The sequence below is a fragment of the Phascolarctos cinereus genome, unplaced genomic scaffold (genome assembly GCF_003287225.1).
Source record: "Phascolarctos cinereus isolate Bilbo 61053 unplaced genomic scaffold, phaCin_HiC Scaffold_2;HRSCAF=192, whole genome shotgun sequence".
In the NCBI taxonomy this organism is placed as follows: Eukaryota; Metazoa; Chordata; class Mammalia; order Diprotodontia; family Phascolarctidae; genus Phascolarctos; species Phascolarctos cinereus.
Genome location: NW_027555625.1, coordinates 339262820 through 339284716, shown reverse-complemented (window position 1 = coordinate 339284716; position 21897 = coordinate 339262820). Strand labels below are relative to the sequence as shown.

At 35.3% G+C, this 21897-nt stretch overlaps 1 protein-coding gene across 1 annotated transcript in view; it reads left to right on the top strand.

The window, feature by feature from the left end:
* The window catches only part of SOS2 (SOS Ras/Rho guanine nucleotide exchange factor 2), a 117356-nt gene that overhangs the window by 63015 nt on the left and 32444 nt on the right, over positions 1–21897 (top strand). The window contains exons 9-14 of the mRNA XM_020991309.2: positions 1115–1242; positions 1903–2552; positions 10677–10758; positions 14603–14725; positions 18056–18159; positions 19145–19367. Coding sequence (XP_020846968.1) covers positions 1115–1242; positions 1903–2552; positions 10677–10758; positions 14603–14725; positions 18056–18159; positions 19145–19367 — 1310 coding nt within the window. The remainder of the gene's footprint in view (positions 1–1114; positions 1243–1902; positions 2553–10676; positions 10759–14602; positions 14726–18055; positions 18160–19144; positions 19368–21897) is intronic.

The following is a 21897-nucleotide window of genomic DNA, read 5'->3' as shown; positions in this document are numbered from 1 at the left end:
GCCATAATATGCCAACCATGGATTAAATGATAATAAAATTAGATGACTTCAGAATTGATTGGATGAACAGACTCAAATGGTAGCTGTTTAATGTTTTGTGACAGGTCTCCAGTGGAAGGCCTTAGGGCCTTTAGTCTCTGTGCTTAGCCCTGTGTTGTTTAACATTTTTATCAATGATTTGGATAAAGGAATAATTTATATGCTTATCTGATCTGGAGACAATGCAAAGCTGGGAGGGATAGCTAATGCAATATAATATAAGAAGGGAGAGTCATGGATAGAAAGCAGTTATTCTGAAAAAGATCGTTGGGGTTTTAGTGGAATGCAAGCTTAATATAAGTCAGCAATGTTGATGTGACAGCCAAAAAAAGATAATGAATTTTGGGGCTATGTTAAAAGATGAATGTATTCCAGGAGTAAGAAGGTGATAATCCCACTGTACTTTGCCCTTGCCAGACCTCATTGGGAATATTGTGATTGCATACAGTTGATAAGCTGCATAGAGTGTTCACATGAGGGCAACTAGGGTAATGAAAGACCTTGAGTCTATGTCATATAAGAGTCAATTAAAGGCACTAGGTATGCTCCATCTGGAGAAGAGGAAACTCAGGGGGATAGCACAGCTGTCCTTGTATTTGAAGGATTGTCATGTAGAGGAGAGACTAGACTTGTTCCATTTGGTCCCAGAGGGCAAAATTAGGAGCAAAGGGTGGAAGTTGCAAAAAGGCAAATTTAGGCTTGATGTCAAGAAAAACTTCCTAATGATTAGAGCTATCCAAGAGTGGAATGGTTTGCCTTTGAGAATGGATGGGTTCCTCTCCTTGGAAGTCTTGGAACTCCTTGGAAGTTAAGGCTGGATGACTACTTGTCAGGTTTGTTATTTCGGAGCTTCATTTTGTATATGGCTTGGGCTAGATGGCTGCTGAGGTCCCTTCCAACTCTTAAGTTCTGTGTATTGTGTATATTCTGTTCTCTTGTGGTTTAAAAAAAATCCTTTTAGTTTGTTGATAGTTTTTTCTTTTGTCTTTGCTTTTTTTACGTTTTTGCTATTCTTAAAGTTGAGGATAAAAAACCAAAATACACATTTTATTTTGGATTTTCCCATTTTTCTTAGCAATTGCAAGAATGCAGTGAAGAGCAAGAAGACAGAGAATGTTTGAAACAAGCTATTACTGCTCTTCTGAATTTCCGTTGTAGCATGGAACGGATTTGCAACAAGCATTCACCTAGACGGCGACCTGCGTGAGTTCAGATTATAAAAAGCATGAGGGATCTACAAACTATACTTGGATTTAATTTCTAGATTTCTGACCAAGTATGATTTTAGTAATAATAGGGTTTTTTTTGTTTCAGTTCTGATACTGAACATGTATCATTTCCTCAGGTGGTGGTACATATATCCAGTAATTTAAAAAATCAGACTGTCATTGTTGAGAATTAAATGCATTGGCATGGTTTATGTTTTTAAACTGACTTTGCATGTCTTTTCCAGATACTGAAAATGATTTAAATATTTGCCTTTAAATTGTACTAGAAAAGCTACATCATTATTCTGTAGGGTATATGTTACAATTTTCTGTAGCTGATGTGTAAGAAGCTTACTATTCTTTACATCTTCAATTATGGCATTAGGTATGTGATGCATAATAGGCGATTTTTCTCATCTCACAAGTAAGGAATCTGAGGCATAGTGGAAATGACTTGTTAGAGTTACCTATGAGTCAGTGAAATAACTGAAAGGTAATATTGTATTTCATTTTATTTGGTAAATTGAATTAATGTGAATTGATAATGTATAACTTTTAATACTTGGTATGAGCTCTTATAGTATTAGTTTTATATTTGTTTTAATTATGATTTAACAGTAACTGGAAAAACATTTTTCTTGGTTGTGTTTTATAGGGATCCTGTTTGTCGATTTTATAATCGTCAATTACGGAGCAAGCACCTGGCCATTAAAAAAATGAATGAAATTCAAAAAAATATTGATGGATGGGAAGGCAAAGATATTGGCCAATGTTGTAATGAATTTATAATGGAAGGCCCATTGATAAGAGTAGGAGCTAAGCATGAACGCCATATTTTTCTTTTTGATGGCTTAATGATTAGTTGTAAAACTAATCATGGACAGTCCCGGATTCCAGGTTATAGCAATGCAGAATACAGATTGAAAGAAAAATTTATCATGAGGAAAATACAAATTTGTGATAAAGATGACACTTCTGAATACAAGCATGCCTTTGAATTGATTTCCAAAGATGAAAACAGCATTATATTTGCTGCTAAGTCCACTGAAGAGAAAAACAATTGGATGGCAGCCTTGATTTCTCTTCAGTATCGTAGTACACTAGATCGAATGCTAGATTCAGTATTATTAAAGGAAGAAAATGAACAACCACTGAGGTTGCCAAGTCCAGAAGTATATCGCTTTGTTGTGAAAGACTGTGAGGAAAACATTGTTTTTGAAGACAACTTGCAAAGTGGAATCCCTGTCATTAAAGGAGGAACTGTGGTGAAATTGATTGAAAGGCTAACATACCACATGTATGCAGGTGTGTGTCTGTATTTATAAGAGGAAAGGGAAGAACAGTTGTAATTAAACTGTTTAGTTGAAGTAGCTAGGTGGCTCAGTGGATAGAGTGCTGGGCCTGGAATCATGAAGATTCATCTTCTATGAATTCAAATCTGGTCTCAGACACTAGCTGTGTGATTGAGGGAAAGTCACTTAACCCTGTTTGCCTCAGTTTCCTCGTCTGTAAAATGACATGGAAAAAGAAATGGCAAACCATTACAGTATCTTTGCCAAGGAGACCCCATATGTGTCACAGAATAAAACAGTTCTGAACAGTTGAGCACTGTGCAATGCACTGAATATACAAAACCAGAATAAAATGGTTTCTGGTCTCAAGTAACTTATATTTTATCAGGGGAAACATATATCACATATGAGAATATACAAAATATATGAAAAATAAATGCAAGGTAATTTTGGGTAGGGAGACACTGGCAGCCAAAGGGTTTGTGAAGGGCATCTTCTGGTGCTTGAACTGAACTTTGAAAGAGCTAGGGCTTCTAAGAGGTGAAGTTGAGGAGGGGAGTGCATGAGTCTGTGAAATATGAAGAGGAGGTTTACTATGGGGCATTTAAATGGTGCAGTGAATGGAGTGCTGGGCCTGACATCAGGAAGACTAATCTTTCTGAGTTTAAATCTGGCCTCAGACACTTATTAGGGGTGTAACCCTGGGCAAGTCACTTAATCCTCTCAGTTTCTTCATATGTAAATGAGTTGGAGAAGGAAATGTAAACCACTTCAGTATCTTTGCCCAGAAAACCCCAGATAGGGTCACTGAGAGTTGGCCACAGCCAGATAATGATTAAGCAACAACCGCAAAGATAGGTTGGATTCAAGTTGTAAAGAGCTTTAAATGCCAGATGGGTTTTTTTTTTTGCATTTTATCTTGTATTTAGCCACTGGAGTTTATTGAACAAGACAGGGATATGGTCAGATATGCTTTAGGAATATCACTTTGGATTTGGAAGATAAATTGAAAAGGCAAAAGACTTAAGAAAGGAAGCTGTTACACTAGTGTAGGAAAGAGGTAATAAAGGTCTGAGCTAGCATGAGAGCAATATGAGTATAACCTATATATCTTTTCTTTTTCTTGGCCAAACTCCCAGAAAAAGCTGTCTTTATTCACTGCCTCTACTTCCTCTCCTCTCACTCCTCAACCCTTTGTAGTGTGGCTTCTGATCTTATCACTTCTGAAACCACTCTCTTCAGAATTACCAATGATTTCCTAATTTCCATACTTGATAGTCCTTTCTCAGGCCTCATTCTTCTCAACCTATCTGCTGCATTTACCACTCTTGACCACTCTCTTCCTGGATACTCTCTCTTTTCTGGGTTTTCATGATACTGTTCTTGCCTAGTTTTCCTTCCACCTGTCTGATCACTCTTTGCCACCCTCACTGTGAGTGTTCCCAAAGGTTCTGTCCTAGGCCTTTACTCTTCTCTCTTTCTTTTTTTTTGGTGACCTCATTAGCTTCATTACCTTCTCTGTTAAGATCTGTATATCTAGCCTGTCTTGCTTCTGAGCTTCATTCCCACATAGCCAACTTCCCATTGGACATTTCATACTACAGGCATTCAAATTCAATTTTTCCTCCCTTCTTCCAAAACTTTCTAATTTCTGTAGAAGGAACTGCCAGCTTTTGTGTCTCCCAGGTTTATAGTATTGCTGTCATCCTGGACCTCTCATTTTCCCTCACCGCACATCTCTCACATCCAACTTCTCTCAACTCCTACAGCTTCCACCTTAGTTCAGGCTTCATCATCCCTCATCTATTTTTTTCAACCTCCTAATTGATCTCCCTGCCTCAAGTCTCTCCTCATTTGCATCCTTCACAATTGCCGAAGTAATTATGCTTAGGCATAGGTTTGAATGTGTTATTTCCGTATTTGATAAAACCCAAGTTTTCTATTACCTCCAGAATCAATATAAACTCCTGTCTAGTTTTTAAAGCCTCAACTTATCTTTCTAGCCTCATTGTACGTCGTTCTCCCCCCCCCCCCCCATATTCTGTAGTCTAGTTAAGTTTACCTTTTCTCTCTGCCTCTAGCACTACGGTCATCCATTTTTGTAAATGTACTACCTCTCATTTCTGCTTCATACAATCTGTCTTATTTCAGAATCTAGTTCATGTACTACCTTCTACATGAAGCATTTCCTAACCCCTTCATGGGCCCCCTCTCTCAGATTATGTTGTATTTAACTACTTTGTATTCTCTTTATACAAGTTATTCTATTCATTCTTAAATGTGTCTTTATTGTTTCTCCCATTACAATGTAAGTTCCTTGTGAGTAGTGATTGTTTCATTCATTTTCTTCTTCTCCCCAGCACCAAGCACAGTTCCTGGTCCATAGTAGGTGCTTAATAAATACCTGTTTATTGGTTGATTGGAGAGAAGAAGGATACTGATCAAAAATACTACGGAGGCTAAAATCTGTAAGACTTGGAAGCTGACTTGATATGTAGAGTAGGGGTGAGTGAGGACTACTCCCAAGATTTTTGAACCTTGGTAGTAGTACTCCATAGAAATAGGGAAATTCAGGGAAGACTTGGGGTGAAGAATAATGGACATACTGAATTTCAGGTGCCTGTGGGACATCCATTTTGAAATGTCCCATAGGCAGTTTGTGTTAAAATTGTATCTTGATCTGGTCTCCCTGACTACCTTCTCCCTCTTTCTAGTGAGTATATTAAGTAAGTTTATAAGTAGAAAGTAGTAATAACAAGGAAGTGCGATTGCAGAGGGGCACCTAGACATCACCTACAAACTGTCCCAAAGATCAAAAGAGCATAATTTATCAATTATATCATATATTAACCAAAAATCACATCCAGGGGAAGCCATCTAAACTTTGCTGTCAGGGCCTTTTGGTCCTATGGTGTGTAAATCTCAGACAAGTTCTGGACATCCACAGTAAGACCAGTAGAACACCAGATGTTACGGATAACTTTAAGATGATGTGGATATGTTAACTTCAAATTTTTGCCATCAACTTTTGAGATATGTTAATGAACTAATCCCAAGATGGCATAGATAAAACCTTCTAAAACCTTATAAAAATGAGACCTATTCTTCCCCCCCCCCAAGCATTCTTCCATTTCCATTGGGTCCATGTTTCTGAGTACTCCTAATTCACATGGTTACATGAGTGATACTCTGTGCCTGTCTCCTTCACCATCCTGCTCTCCACACTGCTAGCTTTCCTTCACTACCCTCTCCCCTTTCCCCATGCCATCTGCCTCTGTTCTCCTTTCTGCTACTTCTCTATCTACTTACTGTGCCATTTGCCCCTATACCCTTTGTGCCTTATTAGAGTGTGATTACATCCCTGTTTCCTGCTGCCCTCATGATCTTTCCTGACAAGTACCCAAAGAAGCAGGTGTGCCTATTCCATTTCATAAATTAATAATTCATAGTTGATGACTAGGGAATGGATCTCAGGAGAGAATCAGGACTAGACATATAGCTTGTTGAAGGAATTGGGAATGTTTAGCCTAGAGAAGACTTAGGTATGACATGATGGCTGTCTTGGGAACAATGGATGAAAATTACAAAAAGAGAAGTTTTTATATAAGGAAAAATTTTAACCTTAAAACTTTCAGTACTTTATGTCACCTCTAAATTTAGCATATGTAAAGTTCTGGATCTAAATATTGTCAGAGAAGCTAAAGAATCTACCAGCATAGGTCTGTGATGTGACATGCACAGTTACTTCAGTTGATGCAGGATCTTACCAGTATGGACACTCGTAAAGAAAGATCCCAAGTGAAGCTAAGCAGTAGGGAAGAGTGCTGGACTTGGAGCCAGGAAGACCCGAGTTCAAATCCCATCTCAGATACTTATTAGTTGTGTGACCCAGGGCAAGTCACATAACCTCTCTCAGTCTCAATTTCCTTATCTGTAAAATGGGGATAATAGCACCACCTACCTTACAGGATTGTTGTGAGGATCAAATCAGATAATGTGTACAGTGTTTGTATTTACACTGTATAAATGCAAGCCATCATTATTCTTGTTATTATTATTGTTATAATATTTTTTAGATAATAAGTTTAGAACTAGAAGGAACTTTAGAAATAGAGTCTAGCCCCCTTATTTTACAAATGAGGAAACTTAGGGAGACCCAGGATCACACATCTAGCAGATCTCTAAGCCAGTACTTAAACCTAGGTTTTGGAGGCTGGGATTGACTCCAACTGGTCATCCAGTAACTAACGCTCAACAAATAGATGGTTACTTAAATCATAGCATGAGATGGATATTGCACAAGAATATGGCATTTAGCTTACTTCCCAGAGGGGTAGGGTGTGGTTACTCTGATGGCCTTGGGACATCTACTAAATCTGAAGGAGTCCCACCTTCTTGCCTACAGGCCCTTATGTGTCCGTCAGAGACCAGGAAGCCTTATCAACATGGCCACTAGGAAGCTGTGTCAAATAGCTAGGCAGCTTAAACCTTAGCTCCTTGGCCCCTTCAAGTCTTGGGGACAGCTTCTTGTATTTTATTTTTTTCCCATTTATTCATTTATTTATTTAAAACATTTTAACCAGTTACATATAAAAATAATTTTTAACATTTGTTTTTAAAACTTTGGATTCCAAATTATCTCACTTCCTCCCTCCTCACACCCATCATTGAGAAGACAAGCAGTTTGATATAGGTTATACATGTTTAGTCCTGCAAAACATAACCATAATAGTCATGTTATGAAATAAAACAGACAAAAAAACCCAAGAAAAATAAAGTAAAAAAAAGTATGCTAAGATCTGTATTCAAACACCATCAGTTCTTTCTCTAGGCATAGATAACATTTTTCATCACAAGTTCTTTAAAGTTGTCTTGGATTATTGTATTGCTGAGAATAGCTAAGTCATTCACAGCTGATCATATTACAATAATGCTGTTACTTTGTACACAGTACATTTCACTTTGCATTAGCCCATGCAAGTCTTTTAGGTTTTTCTGAGAGCATCCTGTACAATAGTATTCCATCATAATCACATACCATAACTTATTCAGCCGTTCCCCAATTGATGGGCATCCCCTCAATTTCTAATTCTTTGCCCTCAGAAATGAACTGCTATAGATACTTTTGTACATGAGTCCTTTTTTGGTTTTGTTTTTGTTTTAATCTCTTTTGGGATTTGAGAAGTGGCATTGCTAGGTCAAAGGGTATGCATAGTTTTATAACCCTTTGAGCACAGTTCCAGATTGCTCTGTAGAATGGTTGAATCAGTGCACAACTCCACCAACATCCCTTCCAACATTTGTTATTTACCTTTTCTATCCTATTAGCCAATCTAATAGGTATGAGATAGTATCTCAGAATTGTTTTAATTTGCATTTCTCCAGTCAAAGTGAGTTACAGTATTTTTTCCATATGGCTATAGATAGCTTTGATTACTTCACCTGAAAACTGATTATATCTTTTGATTATTCCTCAATTGGGGAAATGACTCTTATTTTTATAAATTTGACTCAGTTCTCTATATGTTTGAGAAATGAGACCTTTATCAGAAAAACTTGCTTCAGAATTTTTCACAGTTACTATTGCTAACTGTATTTCCCTCCATCTCATTCCACCCCATCCTCAGTTTATTCTGTTCTCTCTCTCCTTTTATCTTGTCCCTCCTCAAAAATGTTTTGCTTCTGTTTTGCAATCTGCCCTCCCTTCTATCATTCCCCCCTTCTCTTATCCCTTTCCCCTCCTGTTTTCCTGTAGGATTAGATAGATTTCTATGCCCAATTTATTTTGTTATGTTGTTCCCTCTTTGAGCCAATTCTGGTGAGAGTAAGGTTCACTCACTCTCCCTCAACTCCTCCCCTCCTCCCTGCCTTGCATTTTAGACAAGAACTAGTTTAACTAACATGTTGGGGGAGAGGTGGAAGCCTAATAGATATTCATCTTATCATAACTGCTCTTCCTGACTCTCAAGTCCAGTGCTTTCTCTCCATCATGTTGCCTCTTCTTTGTAGAACTTATAACTATAAAACTTTACTGTGGCTTTTTTTATATTTATGCTAGATAAATATTAGGAAGACACTAGTCTCAAGTACTAAACATTTCACCAAATATTTGCACTTTAAATTACAAAACTAAATTTATATTAATATTTACTTACTTAGAAAGTTATAATGAAGATGATAGCATGAATGACAGGAACATACATAGTATCAAGGCATATTAAAAATGATTTCACTGAGAATTTTGATTCATTTTTTAATATAAGCATAAAACATTTAATATACTGGGTTTGGTAGTTTTATAAAAGCCTTAAGCAATGAGTTATAGAATTTGAAGTTGAAAGGGACCTCACAGATCATACAGTACAGGGCTTCTTAAACTTTTTCTGTTTGCAACCCCTTCAGTGCTTCTTAAACTGTGGGTCATGACCCCATATAGGGATAGAACCTATCCTTGAATAGAATTCCTCCCTACAGTAATACAGTTATGGTATAAGCTTTAATAATTCTTAAATTTAAATTTAAAATTAAATTCTCTAATTTAAAATAAATCTTATTTTAAAATAACACTTAATCATATATTTCAGATTAAGTGAGACAGCCACAACTTTTGACTGCTTATCTTGTATTTGCCCTCATTAGGATCCCAAAATATCAGTTCAAATGTAGGCCACCACTAAGTACAGATTTCCCTTCCCTCTTAAAATAAAAGGGAAAAATGGTATATACCAAAAACCCTCAAATTATCTCGTTACAAATAAAGTTATTCAGTGTTTGTACATTTTTTTCAAATACTTGACTGTTATGATGGATCCTTTGATGTTGGTGCATATTGCAGCTGATCTATGCCTGCCCACTTTGTGCCAATCTTGGCCATGTCTTCCAATAACTCCTTCACAAGGGGTTCATTAGTATGCTAGGGGGTTGGGGGGACTTCCTCTAAAGCTCTTGACATGGCTTGGATATCAGCCTATGTACATTCCCTCAACTATCTTTTTTCACAACCTAGCTCCACTCCACCTTCCTAGTCATGCTAATAATTTCATTCATTGTATTTGTCTCCCTAGCACTCAGCGTAGTAGCTCGCAGTGTAACAGGTAAATAGTAAAGAATTGTTACCTTATTACATATCAATTTCTTTCCTACACCAAAAGGTCTAGCCAAAATCATCTTATTACTATTCTTCTACATTCCATTCCATCTCTCATCTCTATACCTTTGTTCAGGTTATCCCTGATGTTTGGAATGGATTCTCTTCTCACTTCTTCCTCTTATAATCCCTAATACCCTCCAGGCTTAGCTCAGGCACCATAGACTGCTCTAAGGTTTTGTGCAAGTTAAATGAAAAGAGAAAAATGCCAACTATATGCTGACTATTGTGAGATGGATTTAATATCCACTTTTTCTCCATTCTCTTGGGTTTCATAATAATGAGGTTTTACTTTGTTTAATGCACAGTTATTTATTGCTTTTTCTCATGGCCCCTACACGAGTTTTAAAATGAAGATTAACTATCACATTAGTGAACAAATTGGCTTTAAAATTCTATACCTGATTGAGGAAAAGTTGAAGATGCAAATGGGGCTATTTTCATAATAATAATCAACAAAGACAACCAATTATATGACATGGAGTAAAATTGTATGAGTCCCTATAGAATAAACATTAACAACCTCGATTCTTCAAATAATTAAAAAATAAAAAGTATATATGGTCTTTGTCCTCTTCTAAGTCTGTCTGAAGTTCCACTACCTTTGTTTTTAAGAGAAGTTAAAAACCACTTTTTTTAAGTTGATGGTGGACTAGTGGGAGAGGAAGGGAGAGAAGGGGAAGGAAATAAACATTTATATAGTGTCAACTCAAACATGATCCTCACAGTAACTATGTGAAGTAGGTACTGTTATCCCCATTTTTACAATAGAGAAAATTGAGGCAAACATGATAAGTGACTTGCCCAGGGTCACAGAGCTAGTAAGTGTCAGAGTCTGGATTTAAACTCGGGTCTTTCTGACTCCAGGCCCAGCTCTCTATTCATTGTGCCATCTAACTTCCTCTAGGGGACACATCACTGTATTCTACTTTTAATTTAATTAGACTGGAGAAAATTTATAAATAATCTTTATTTATTTTACCTTCACAGATCCCAATTTTGTGCGTACTTTTCTTACAACCTATCGTTCATTTTGTAAACCACAGGAATTGTTGAAGTTATTGATTGAACGGTAAGAAAAATACATATATTTCATTTACAACCACCACTGAAAAAAGTTAATTCCCATTATATAGATTTTCATATCTACATTTCCTAAGATCTTAGATTTAGAATTAGAAGGGACTTCACTGGTTCTTTCATTCAACCCCCAAGTTTTATAGTATTTTACTTGTGTATATGCTAATTTAATATTAAATATATAGTTAAATAACTAACAATTCATTTTAAGGGGTAGAACTTGTAAAAATTTATAATCTCCAGTCCTTTTAAAGACATAAACCAAATAATTTCTCAGTAGATAAATGGTCAAAGGACATGAACAGTTCTCAAAAGAATTGTAAACCATTAAGAACTGTATAGTATAAAAGAGTGCTCTTAATTACTAGTAATGAGAAAAAAGCACATCAAGTCAACCCTAAGGTTTAATATCACATCCAGCAAATTGGCAAAAATGACCAAAAATTCATAATAGTTAATACCTGAAGGATTGTAGAAGGACAGACATTATTGAACTGTTGGTAGAGTTGTAATTGGTACAAACACCTTGGAAAGCAATTTAGAATTATACAAATAAAGTGACTAAAATATCCATATGCTTTGACTTTGACATTCTGGTTCTAGGCATATACCTCAAGGAGGTCAGTGACAAAAAGAAAGGCTTCATTAACACCAAAATATTATGGCAGCCATTTTTGTGATAGATAAGATCTAGAATCAGAGTAGATGCTCATCATCTGGGGAATGGATAAACAAATTGTGGCACATAAATATAATATTATCGGGATATAAGGAATGATTAAATGATAAATACAGAAGTGCAGTAAAAAGATTTATATGAATTGATGCAAAGTGAAGTAAGCAGAGCCAAATAAACAACATACAAAATGACTCCAATAATGTAAATGAAAAGAACCACCAAAACAATGGAAACTTATGTGAGGTTTAAGTGTCCCTTGTCCAGGGTCATTTAGTTATTAAGCATTTATTAAGTACCACCAGAGTGTATTGAGCCACGGGAGTGACATAATCAGACTTGTTCTTTATGAATATTATTTTGGCAGGTATGTGGAGGATAGATGAGAGAGACTTGAGTAAGGGGACCAATTAAGAAACTATTGAAATAGTCCAGGAGAGAGATGATGAGGGCCTGGTCCATGGAGGTGGCCATGTAAATGGAGAAAAGGGGACAGATGCAAGAAGTAGAAATAACAAAACTTGACAACTGATTGGATATATTAAGTGGGCTAGAGTGAATAAGTTTGCAAGTTTGCAAATCTGATTGACTGCAAAATGGTAGTGTCCTTAGAGGAAGTTTGGAAGAGAGGTGGGTTTAAAAAAAAAAATATATATATATATATATAAAAATAAATTCTGTGTGGGACATGGTATATCTGAGAAACTTTAGGGACAGCATTTGAAATGTCCAATAGATGTTTGGTGATGCAGTTTTGGAGCCTAAGAGAGACACTAAGGTTGGATATATAGATCTGAGAAGAGAGATTTGAAGTTGGTAGGGAATGATTTTTGAGGATAGTCTGACAATGGAGATGAAGTGGAGATAAGATCAAGAAAACAGGTAGACGAATTTGCCTTGGTTTGGAAAAAGACCACCTATTTATCAGAGACTAGAGTTAAAAAATGGGGATGATGTCAAGCAATTTTAAGCTTCAGAGTAAGGGAGAAGAGGAGGCTCATGGTTAATGGCCTCTTATTTCTTAGGAAAGTATAATGAAACCCCTTGTTATAGTGTGAGGGGAAGGCGTGCTGTGGGAGCCTTGAGAAAATGGAATGTTAGCAACATCCAGAGAGCTTGGAAAGAATCAATTAGTTAGGAATAAAAGAATTGTCTTGTTGCAGTGAAGTTCAGTTGAGACTAGATAGGATGGTTGTGTAACTTCCTCCAGAACCATCCAGCAGCACTTGAGTAGGAGCTGAAAAGGTGGATGGTGGGGTATAATTCAGGGTTGGGATTTGGCAGAGCATGAGAGAACAGGATGGGTAAGGAACTGAAGAGTGGAAGACAATGTGAAATTGAACTGGTTCTTTGAAAATTACTGTGGTCAAAATTTTTTTTTACCCTGAGATCCAGCTGGAGCCCCCACAATTAGCCAGGCTCATTTTTAGACAACAAAAAATGTAGTCTGTCACCTCCATGTTATAATGAGATGTCAATGGAGAAATTTATTTCAAAACCAAACCAAACTTTTTTTCTTGTTAAAAGATATTACTTCCTTTACTTAGAATTTCCAAAAATGAGAAAGCATTTAGCCAGATAACATCAGAAATGGAAAGGAAAATAATCAATTGAAAAAAAATGACAAGATATGAATAATTAGATTGAAATATTTTTCCATCCAAATTTAGCTCTAGAGAAATTGACCTTGAATTGACCTAGAGGTGGAGAGGGACAACTGTTGCCTTTCAGTGAAACAATAACTTCTAGAGAATGTGATACTTAGACATTTAAAAAAACCAAAAAATACTTCTCTGAAAAAAATTGTCTTCATCTCTTTGAGAAGGAAAAATAACTAGTACTATTTGACTCTCCTTTATTGGAAAATTTATCATCAGAACTTTATCATACTCCCTTCCTTCTCTCTGTTGTTTTTTTAAAATGATGCCCTTTTTACATCACAACAACTTCCCAGCTAGTGTCCCCTCCTCCATAAAACCTTCCCTTGTAACTAAGAAATGCAATGGGGCAAGACAGGTCAACATACTAGCCATAATCTAACATCTGTATGCCTTGTTCCACACCTGTCATACTTTAGTTCTCTGAAGCCATGGTTGGTTGTTGCATTGATTAGAGTTCTGATTTTTTTCTTGTTTAGTTTTTAAAATGCTTTATTATTGTTCTTTTTTCCTTTCATTGCCCACTAATCTACCTCTCCTTGCCCCCAATTATTCATTATAACAAATATGTGTTATGTATAATAAATATGTATAACAAATATGTATAATACATATAAATATGTATAACAAATATGTGTAATGTATCAAGATATTGGTCCCATCTTAAAATGCATGCTTTCTTCTGTAGCTTTATTCCATTATCTCTCCACCAAGAGGTGGAAGATATGCTTTATCATTAGTCTTTTGAAATCATGGTAAGTCATTGCTTTATTCAAAGTTTTGAGTTCTTTTAGAATTTTTTGCCTTTATATTGTTGTGGTCATGGGGCAAATTGGTTACTTGGTTCTGGTCACTTTACTTTGCATCACTTTATACAAATTTTCCCATAGTTCTTTTGTTCTAGAATATTCCTTATCTCTTATAGTGCTACAAAATTCCCTTGCATTACACAATTTGTTCAGCCATTCCCCAGTTAATGGACACCTGTTTTGTTTCCAGTTCTTTGCTTTCATTGTTATATTGCTGTAGAGCCACCTGGAAACCTTAAACTATATAACCATCAGTTATTTTCTTAGTTTTGCTATATTTTTTATTATTTTTACCAGATGGAAGTGGGTGGAGGATAAGGCATATTTAGTTGCCTAACTTTTTCTTTCTAGCACAGTATTTGAAGCACAGGTACACTTTTAAATCTGTGGTGCAAAAATACTCTACTCATTTCCATTGAAGTTTACAAATATATCTTCTAATAAAGAAAGGACCCTTGTGGCCAGAATGTTGAATTAGTCAAATAATTATCTAATTGCTTACTCTGAATTGTCTGTTATTTCTTTATATCTACTCTACTTTTTTAAAAGTTGATTTTGTTTGGATGGGGGTGGGGGGTTAAAGAGGCTATGGTTGGCAGATTAGAGAGTATTTACCTGAACTTTTCCCATCCATTGTAATTCTTACCTACAAAAATAACTAAGCATTTGTCTTTAATTTTCCTCTGTCCTTAGGTTTGAAATCCCTGAGCCAGAACCTACTGAAGCAGATAAATTGGCAGTGGAGAAAGGAGAGCAACCAATCAGTGCAGATCTGAAACGGTTTCGCAAAGAATATGTCCAACCAGTACAACTTAGGTTTGAGGCCCAGTATTATATTCCTCATGTTCCACCCAATTTTTCTTTTCCATATAGCACAAACTTGTCCCCTCTTTTCTCAGATGCAGGTGTTGCTGCCATCTTTCTTTATGTTTCCTTTATGCATGAATATATAGTCAAACACGGTTAAGTTTCAGGTGGCAAAGTGTGCTCTGGTTATTTACAATTACATGATTTTTCTCTATAAATGGGTTCTTATTCCTATAAACTAGTGTCCTAGTATTTATTTTCAAGTATAATTAAGCTCTATAAAATTATGTACAGATATGATAGGTATATCTATTTCTCTATATTGAGATATATCTTTGCCTACATCTATCTGTATGTATGTATGTATGTATGTATGTATGTATGTATGTATACAAATCTATATATGTGTATATTGGTATCCCTATCTTAAGAAGCAGTGGTGGCATAGTGAATAGAGTACAGGTCTTTGATCCTCAACAAGTCTTTTGATATCTTAATTCCTCAAGCAGCTTTCTTTTTTTTTTCTTTCTTTTTCTTTTTTTTTACATATTTTTCACCCTCAGGCAGCTTTCTAAGATTATGTTGTAGAATTGTTGCCTGTATTTGACACAGATTCCTCGCCCAGAATTCCCTATAACAATGAAATAAATCTAGGACAAAAAAATAGACTGAAATTGACTGTTGTTGAACTTAACTTTTCTTTTTTATTTTTTTTCTTGTCTAGTTATCTTGAACTTTTATATAACTTTATTTTTATGGAAGCTCTAGAGCTTTTCACAAAAAAAATCTACAGAGATTTTTAACAAGAAAATTGTCTTACTAATTGATGGAAATTAACTTGAGAGAAATAAGATAAAAATATGTAGAAAGAAACAGCAGTGCTTTGGCTAAACCTCATGCGCAGTTTATAATAAATAGCTAACATTTATATAGTATTTACTATGTGCCAAGTATTATGCTCAACACTTTACAAATATTATCTCATTTGATCCTCACAACATTGGGAGGGAGGTACTGTTATTATCCCTTTTTTACCAATGAGGAAACTAAGGCAAATGGAGGATTGTATAGCTAGGAAGTGTCTGAGGTCAAGTTTTTCTTGTTCTAAGCCTGGTGCTCTGTGCACTATGGTGCCATCCAGCTGCCTATTAAAGTGTTAGCAGCAGAACTGAGTTGTCTTCTTTCTCTTTTAATGGAAGACTTGTTTACTACTTGTGCATTTCATGTGGCAGAAGAATTTCCTAAGTTCCGTCTGACAAATTTTAGCAAATACAGCCTTTTCAGTTCTTTATAATTTGCAAAGTGTTTTTAAAATAAATTTTTAAAAACCATCTTGGTTATTGATAATCTGCTAGTTTTGATTTTGGAACTCATAACTTCTGGCTGTGGAATCACTATAAATATTTGGTTTTAGAAAAGTCATCTTCCTTACTAAGAACCTTTTACAAATTTTCATGTTTGGAAGCACACAAACTATAACTAATCAGCATTGTGGTCATTGGTTATAGGGTCATAAATTTAGAGCACGAAAGGGCCACAGTACAGCCTCCTTTATTTACAGATGAGGAATCTCATGAGACTTAGAAATATTAAATGACTTGCCCAACATAGCATAGCCACTAAGTGTCAGAAGCATCATTTGAACCCAGATCTTCTGATTCTAAGTTCACACCATTACACTATGTTGCCTTTCACCCCTAGACTTGGGTAATAAGTTTAGGGCTTTATTGGTCACCTCAGCATTGATCTTTGCAATAACCAGTGAGGCCCAATACACTAGCTAGTTTATAAAAGGAGCAGCCAGTGAGGCAGAAGCAAAAAAATGAGCTGATAAGTAGTTTATAATTCTTTTCTCTTTCCTATGATGCCCATAGGCATTATCCCACAACCCCACCTCCTAAAAGCTCTCTGTCCAGACTCCTTCTAGAATGCTCAGTTAATCACCTCACACCACATATGTAAGCTTAAGGTTTCTGTAGTATGTTTTGTGGATTCTAAAATACCCTTCCCACTTAAGAACTTGAAAGTAGTTTTTCTACTCTTTATAGATTAATAACAACTTAAACTTATATAGTGCTTTGCTAGTTATAAGAATGTTATTTCTTTTAATATTCACAACTATCTGTTAGGTACATAGTGAAAGTGTCTTTTAATAAGTTTTTACTAATGTCTTCTGTCTTTTACATCATCATAATTATCTCCAGTATCCTTCCTCTTCCCCTTCCCAGGAGCTATTCTGTATAAGAAATAGTTTTTTAAGACAAAAAAAGGGGAAAAAATCAGTACATTGATGAATACATTGAAAAAGTCTGAAAACTTGTTTAACATTTAACATTTGTGAATCTCTCACATCCATGAAGGGCTGGTTTGAAGATATCTTCTCATATGTTTTCTTTTGCATCCTACTTGATCTTTATCATTTTGTCAAATTCACTTTTGATTTTTTGTGTGTAGTTCTTTCTAGTTACATTATTTAGTCATCATGTTTATAATTTCCTTGCCTCTCTTTACTTTATCAATTCATGTAGATTTTTCTGTTTCTCTGTATTCATTAGATACATCATTTCTTACAGCACAGTAATATTCTATTATATTCATGTACCATGGTTTATTTAGCCATTCCTCAATTGATGGGCATCTACTTTGTTTCCAATTCTTTGCTGTTAGTGAAAGTATTTTAAAATCCCTATTTAATTAACCACTAGTGAGGAAATTGAAGTTTAAAGAGTTTTAGTTTTTTATTTACCCAGAACTTTTTATTTACCCAAGAACTATTAAGAAACAGAATTAAAATCTAGTTCTTCTGAGGCCACAATCCAGTGTTTTCACTAGATTCATATGAATAAGGAAAATTTTCTTAAGATAACTAGCTAATTAATCATAAGAGCAATAATGTATTTTTATTTTAAGGTAAAATGATTTTAAAAGTTTTTTTTAAAATATTAAGTACTTTGAGGATTTTTTTGTTTGTTTTTGTCTTTTAAATTTTAATCAATTTATTTTGAATTATCTACAATCACTTCCATAAGCTTTTGAGTTTTAAATTTTTCTCCCCCTTCTTCCCTACCTCCTTCCCTAAGGTGGTGCACAATCTGATATAGGCTATACATATATATTCCTATTAAGAGGGTTTTAAAAAAAAGTTTGTCTTGACATTGTCAAAATTTTAAAGATGTTATACAAATACTTATTTTATTGGGAGTAGCTATTTTTTCCCTTTATTTTGTATTAACCCTTGCACTTAGGGCTGTCACCGTGGTATTAGAGAAATGTAAAAAATAATAGCTGAGTGTTTGGATTACACTAAAATGTGTTCTTTATTATCTTCCATTTTATTAGGATACTAAATGTATTTCGGCACTGGGTAGAACATCATTTTTATGATTTTGAGCGAGATCTGGAGTTACTCGAAAAATTAGAATCCTTTATTTCAAGCGTAAAAGGTATGTCATTTCAAGGTCTGATTGTAACTTAAATTTGAATTGGTTACTTTCAAAATCTGTGATTTCTAAAAAAGATAATGCTTTTTTATTGTTTTGCCCAAACATCTAATTTTAAAGTAAATGGAACAACAATTAGAACAATATGGAGTTTTGCCTTTATCAGATAACTCATGTTTAGAATCACCTGGAGTCATTTCAAAATTATTTTAAACTTGTTATTTGGGCTTCTGAGTTCTTGTGGTTGTTCTATATTTAAAGAAGTTAGGGGGCTTGTCCAGATGATCCTATATGTTTTATCTTTCAGCTATTATACTTTTAACCTGAAGAAAATATGTGGAAAGTATCTGTTAATACTCATTTCCTAGGTTATTGGATGATTTGCAGTTTACCTATAATATTTTTCTTCCTTCTGTGATAAACAGAAAATGCACTTCTAGGCATATTAAGACAGTGAAATAGCAATAGGGTTTACTTCTTGACATTTCAGAGCAGAACATTACATCATTAAATCAAAAGAATACAAGTTTAGACAAATGGACAAATTCTTTGCTTCACTGAGTGAAATCATTAAGTTTTGCCCAAAGACAATACTAGGCATTGATTAAACACACCAGATTTAAGGCTGGCTTAATTTTCCTCTCCTTTTTTCTTAAAAGATTTTTTTAAAAAGTAGTCATTTTGAAGTGTTTGTTCCACTTTTAAAACATGCCATTTTTATTGGTTTCTCTTTTTTACTTTCATGATTAATGTAACTGATTAATATAAAATAGATTAATTAATTAATAAGAACTGATTAATATAAAATCTATAAACCTAGACATTTTAAAATTTCTGTATATGTTGTCTGTCATCTAGAATGCTGCATAGTCTATGATTTGAGTAGTTCCTAAAATAGCATAAAGTAAATGTTTTGGCAAAATTATTTGACCGGTATGTTGACATACTTGCATATGAGGTCTTCCTACAGATCTTTTTTATTTTTCAGGAAAAACCATGAAGAAGTGGGTAGAATCAATTGTTAAAATCATCAAGAGGAAAAAACAAGCTCAGGCAAATGGAATTAGCCATAATATTACTTTCGAAAGTCCACCACCACCAATTGAGTGGCATATTAGCAGACCAGGACAGTATGAAACATTTGATCTCATGACCCTTCATCCAATAGAAATTGCACGTCAACTAACACTTCTGGAATCTGACCTCTACAGGTAATTCAATGCTGCCACAGGTAGAGAATTTAAAATTATCTATTAATAACTCAGCTTTTGAGGGCCCCGTAGGCACATTGGTATTTTATCTGTTCAACAAATCATAATATAAGCTATTTATGCTTATATTATAGAGGTAACTCACATTTATATCTCACTCTAAGGTTAATGGAGTACTTTCCTTTAAAAAAAATTTACAGGCAGATTAAGTATTGTCTCTGTTTTACAAATTAGGAAACTGAGGCTTAAAGGGATGATTTGACCCCATGGTCATGTAGCTTATAAGTATCAGAGCTGGGCTCTGAAACTTTAAAGTATAGAATTTGACTACTGCAAGTAAAATTTCATATGGCATACCATGTAGATTTTCAGAATTATATTGTCACCATGGATTTTTATTACAGTGAAATCATATTACCAGATTCCATGACCTAGAGAGAAAACAAAGCTGACACTTAGTCTCCTTCAGTGAAGTAGCAATTCAATTTTATTCATTTTGCTAATCATATATATCAAGCTCCTGTAATTTTTAATTTTTTTTTGCTTTTTGGTGAGTTAATTGGGGTTAAGTGACTTGCCCAGGGTTATACAGCTAGTAAGTGTCAAGTGTCTGAGGCTGGATTTGAACTAAGGTCCTCCTAAATCCAAGGCTGGAACTCTGTCCACTGTGCCACCTAGTTGCCCCTAAGCTCCTATTATTTTCAGAACATTCTAGGTGATGAAAGAGATAAAAAGCTTTAGCAAGTAAAAACAGAATTTTAAACTCTTCCTTCCATGAAATGAAAGGCATGAGTATTAGAAAACTACTCATGTATAGGTTACCCTTTCTTCTATTGTTACCATAACCCCCCATCCCCCCCCCAAAACCCTTCAAACCTAGCCAAACCTGTGAGTAGAATATTTGTAAATATTTATTGATTTTATGTAAGTTGGTTATATTGGCATATAGTTGGGCAAAATTATATGTCTTATATTTTCTTCTATTTTTACATTTTAACATTTTCTTCTATCTTTTCAATCTTTTCACTTTGTTCTAATATTTCTCACTATGGAGTGAGTTCTGTTTGTTCCATTCTAATTTTCCATGAAGTATACTATTTGAGTAGGTTTCCACCTTCTTTTACAAGCTATTAATTACCCTTTTGGTCTTTTTTTTTTCTTCCCAAGTTCCTAGTTCATTCCTAATTTGATCTTGGAGCTGTTGTCTTGGAGCTAACTGAGTTGATTCTGTCTCCTACTATATAGCTCCAGAACTGTGTGGCTGTATCCAGTCTCCCTTCAGTAACCTCTCAAGTGGTTGTTCTGTCTCCACTTCTGTTCTGCCAGGCCAAGACTGGGATCTGGCTTCAGATGCTTGGTTAGGTTATTGGAGCTGATACTCCCTTACTGTGACATCATTCAGATCACTGATTTGCTTCAGGTTCATTTGAGCGAGTTCTCCCTGATTTTCCCTTTCCTTCACTCCCCAAGGTCACAGAGTCATTGTGTGTCATAGGCAGGGCTTAAACAAGGCCATTTATCTGCTGTGCCAAACTGTGTTTTACTTTTTTTGTTAGTGCTATGAAAATGTTGTTACTTCTGAAGTCTGGTATTCAGTGCTTTTGAATCTTAACCTCTTTTCACACACACACACACACACAAATACACAGGCACCCAGACACCCAGACACACAGACACACAGACACATGCACGCGCGTACGCCATACCCTAATTTAATTAATCAGTAAGCATTTATTAAGAGTGTACTGTGTGCTACATATTGTGCTAAGCACTAGGAATACCCAAAACAAAAATGAAAATAGGCATTATATTCTAAGTCTGTTTATTGTCATCACTGCCCTGACACCTTGCTAGTTGGTGCCCCTGTTTCCAGTCTCACCGTTCTCCATTCTATCTTCTACAAAATTGCTAAAGTATTCTTCCCAAGGCACAGATCTGACCCTGACACTCCCCCATTCAAAAACTTTCAGTGGCTTCCCATCACTTAGATTAAATACAAACTCCTTAGCCTGGCATTTATGGCCCTCTGCAATCTGCCTCTTACCCACCTTTCCAGACTTACCTCATTCTCAGCTTCATGAGCTCTATGTTCCAGTCAAACTGGAATTTGACACTCCATCTTCTCCAGCTATTCATTTGCCCAGGCACCCCCCCATTCCCAAAATATACTTTTCCTTCTTTACATCTCAGAATCCTTGTCTTCCTTTAAGACTCACTTTAGGTACCATATCTTCCCTGGTTTCCCAGCTGGTTTCACTCTCATAGTTTACTTGGTATCATATTTTTGTATGTACACATTGCATTTGCTAAGTAGGACATAAGCTGATTGAAGACAAGATGGTTTCATTTTTGTCTTTGTTTCTTGTGTGTACTTGGTAGATGTTAAATGTTTTTTTAATTGAAATGGAAAGGCATGATGGCACCAGATTGTGGAGATCCTCAAATGCCAAGATGAAGAGTTGGTAGTTTTGTGGTCTTGTGAAAACATGACTAATGCAGACAGTAAACAATACAATGAATTATATAATTA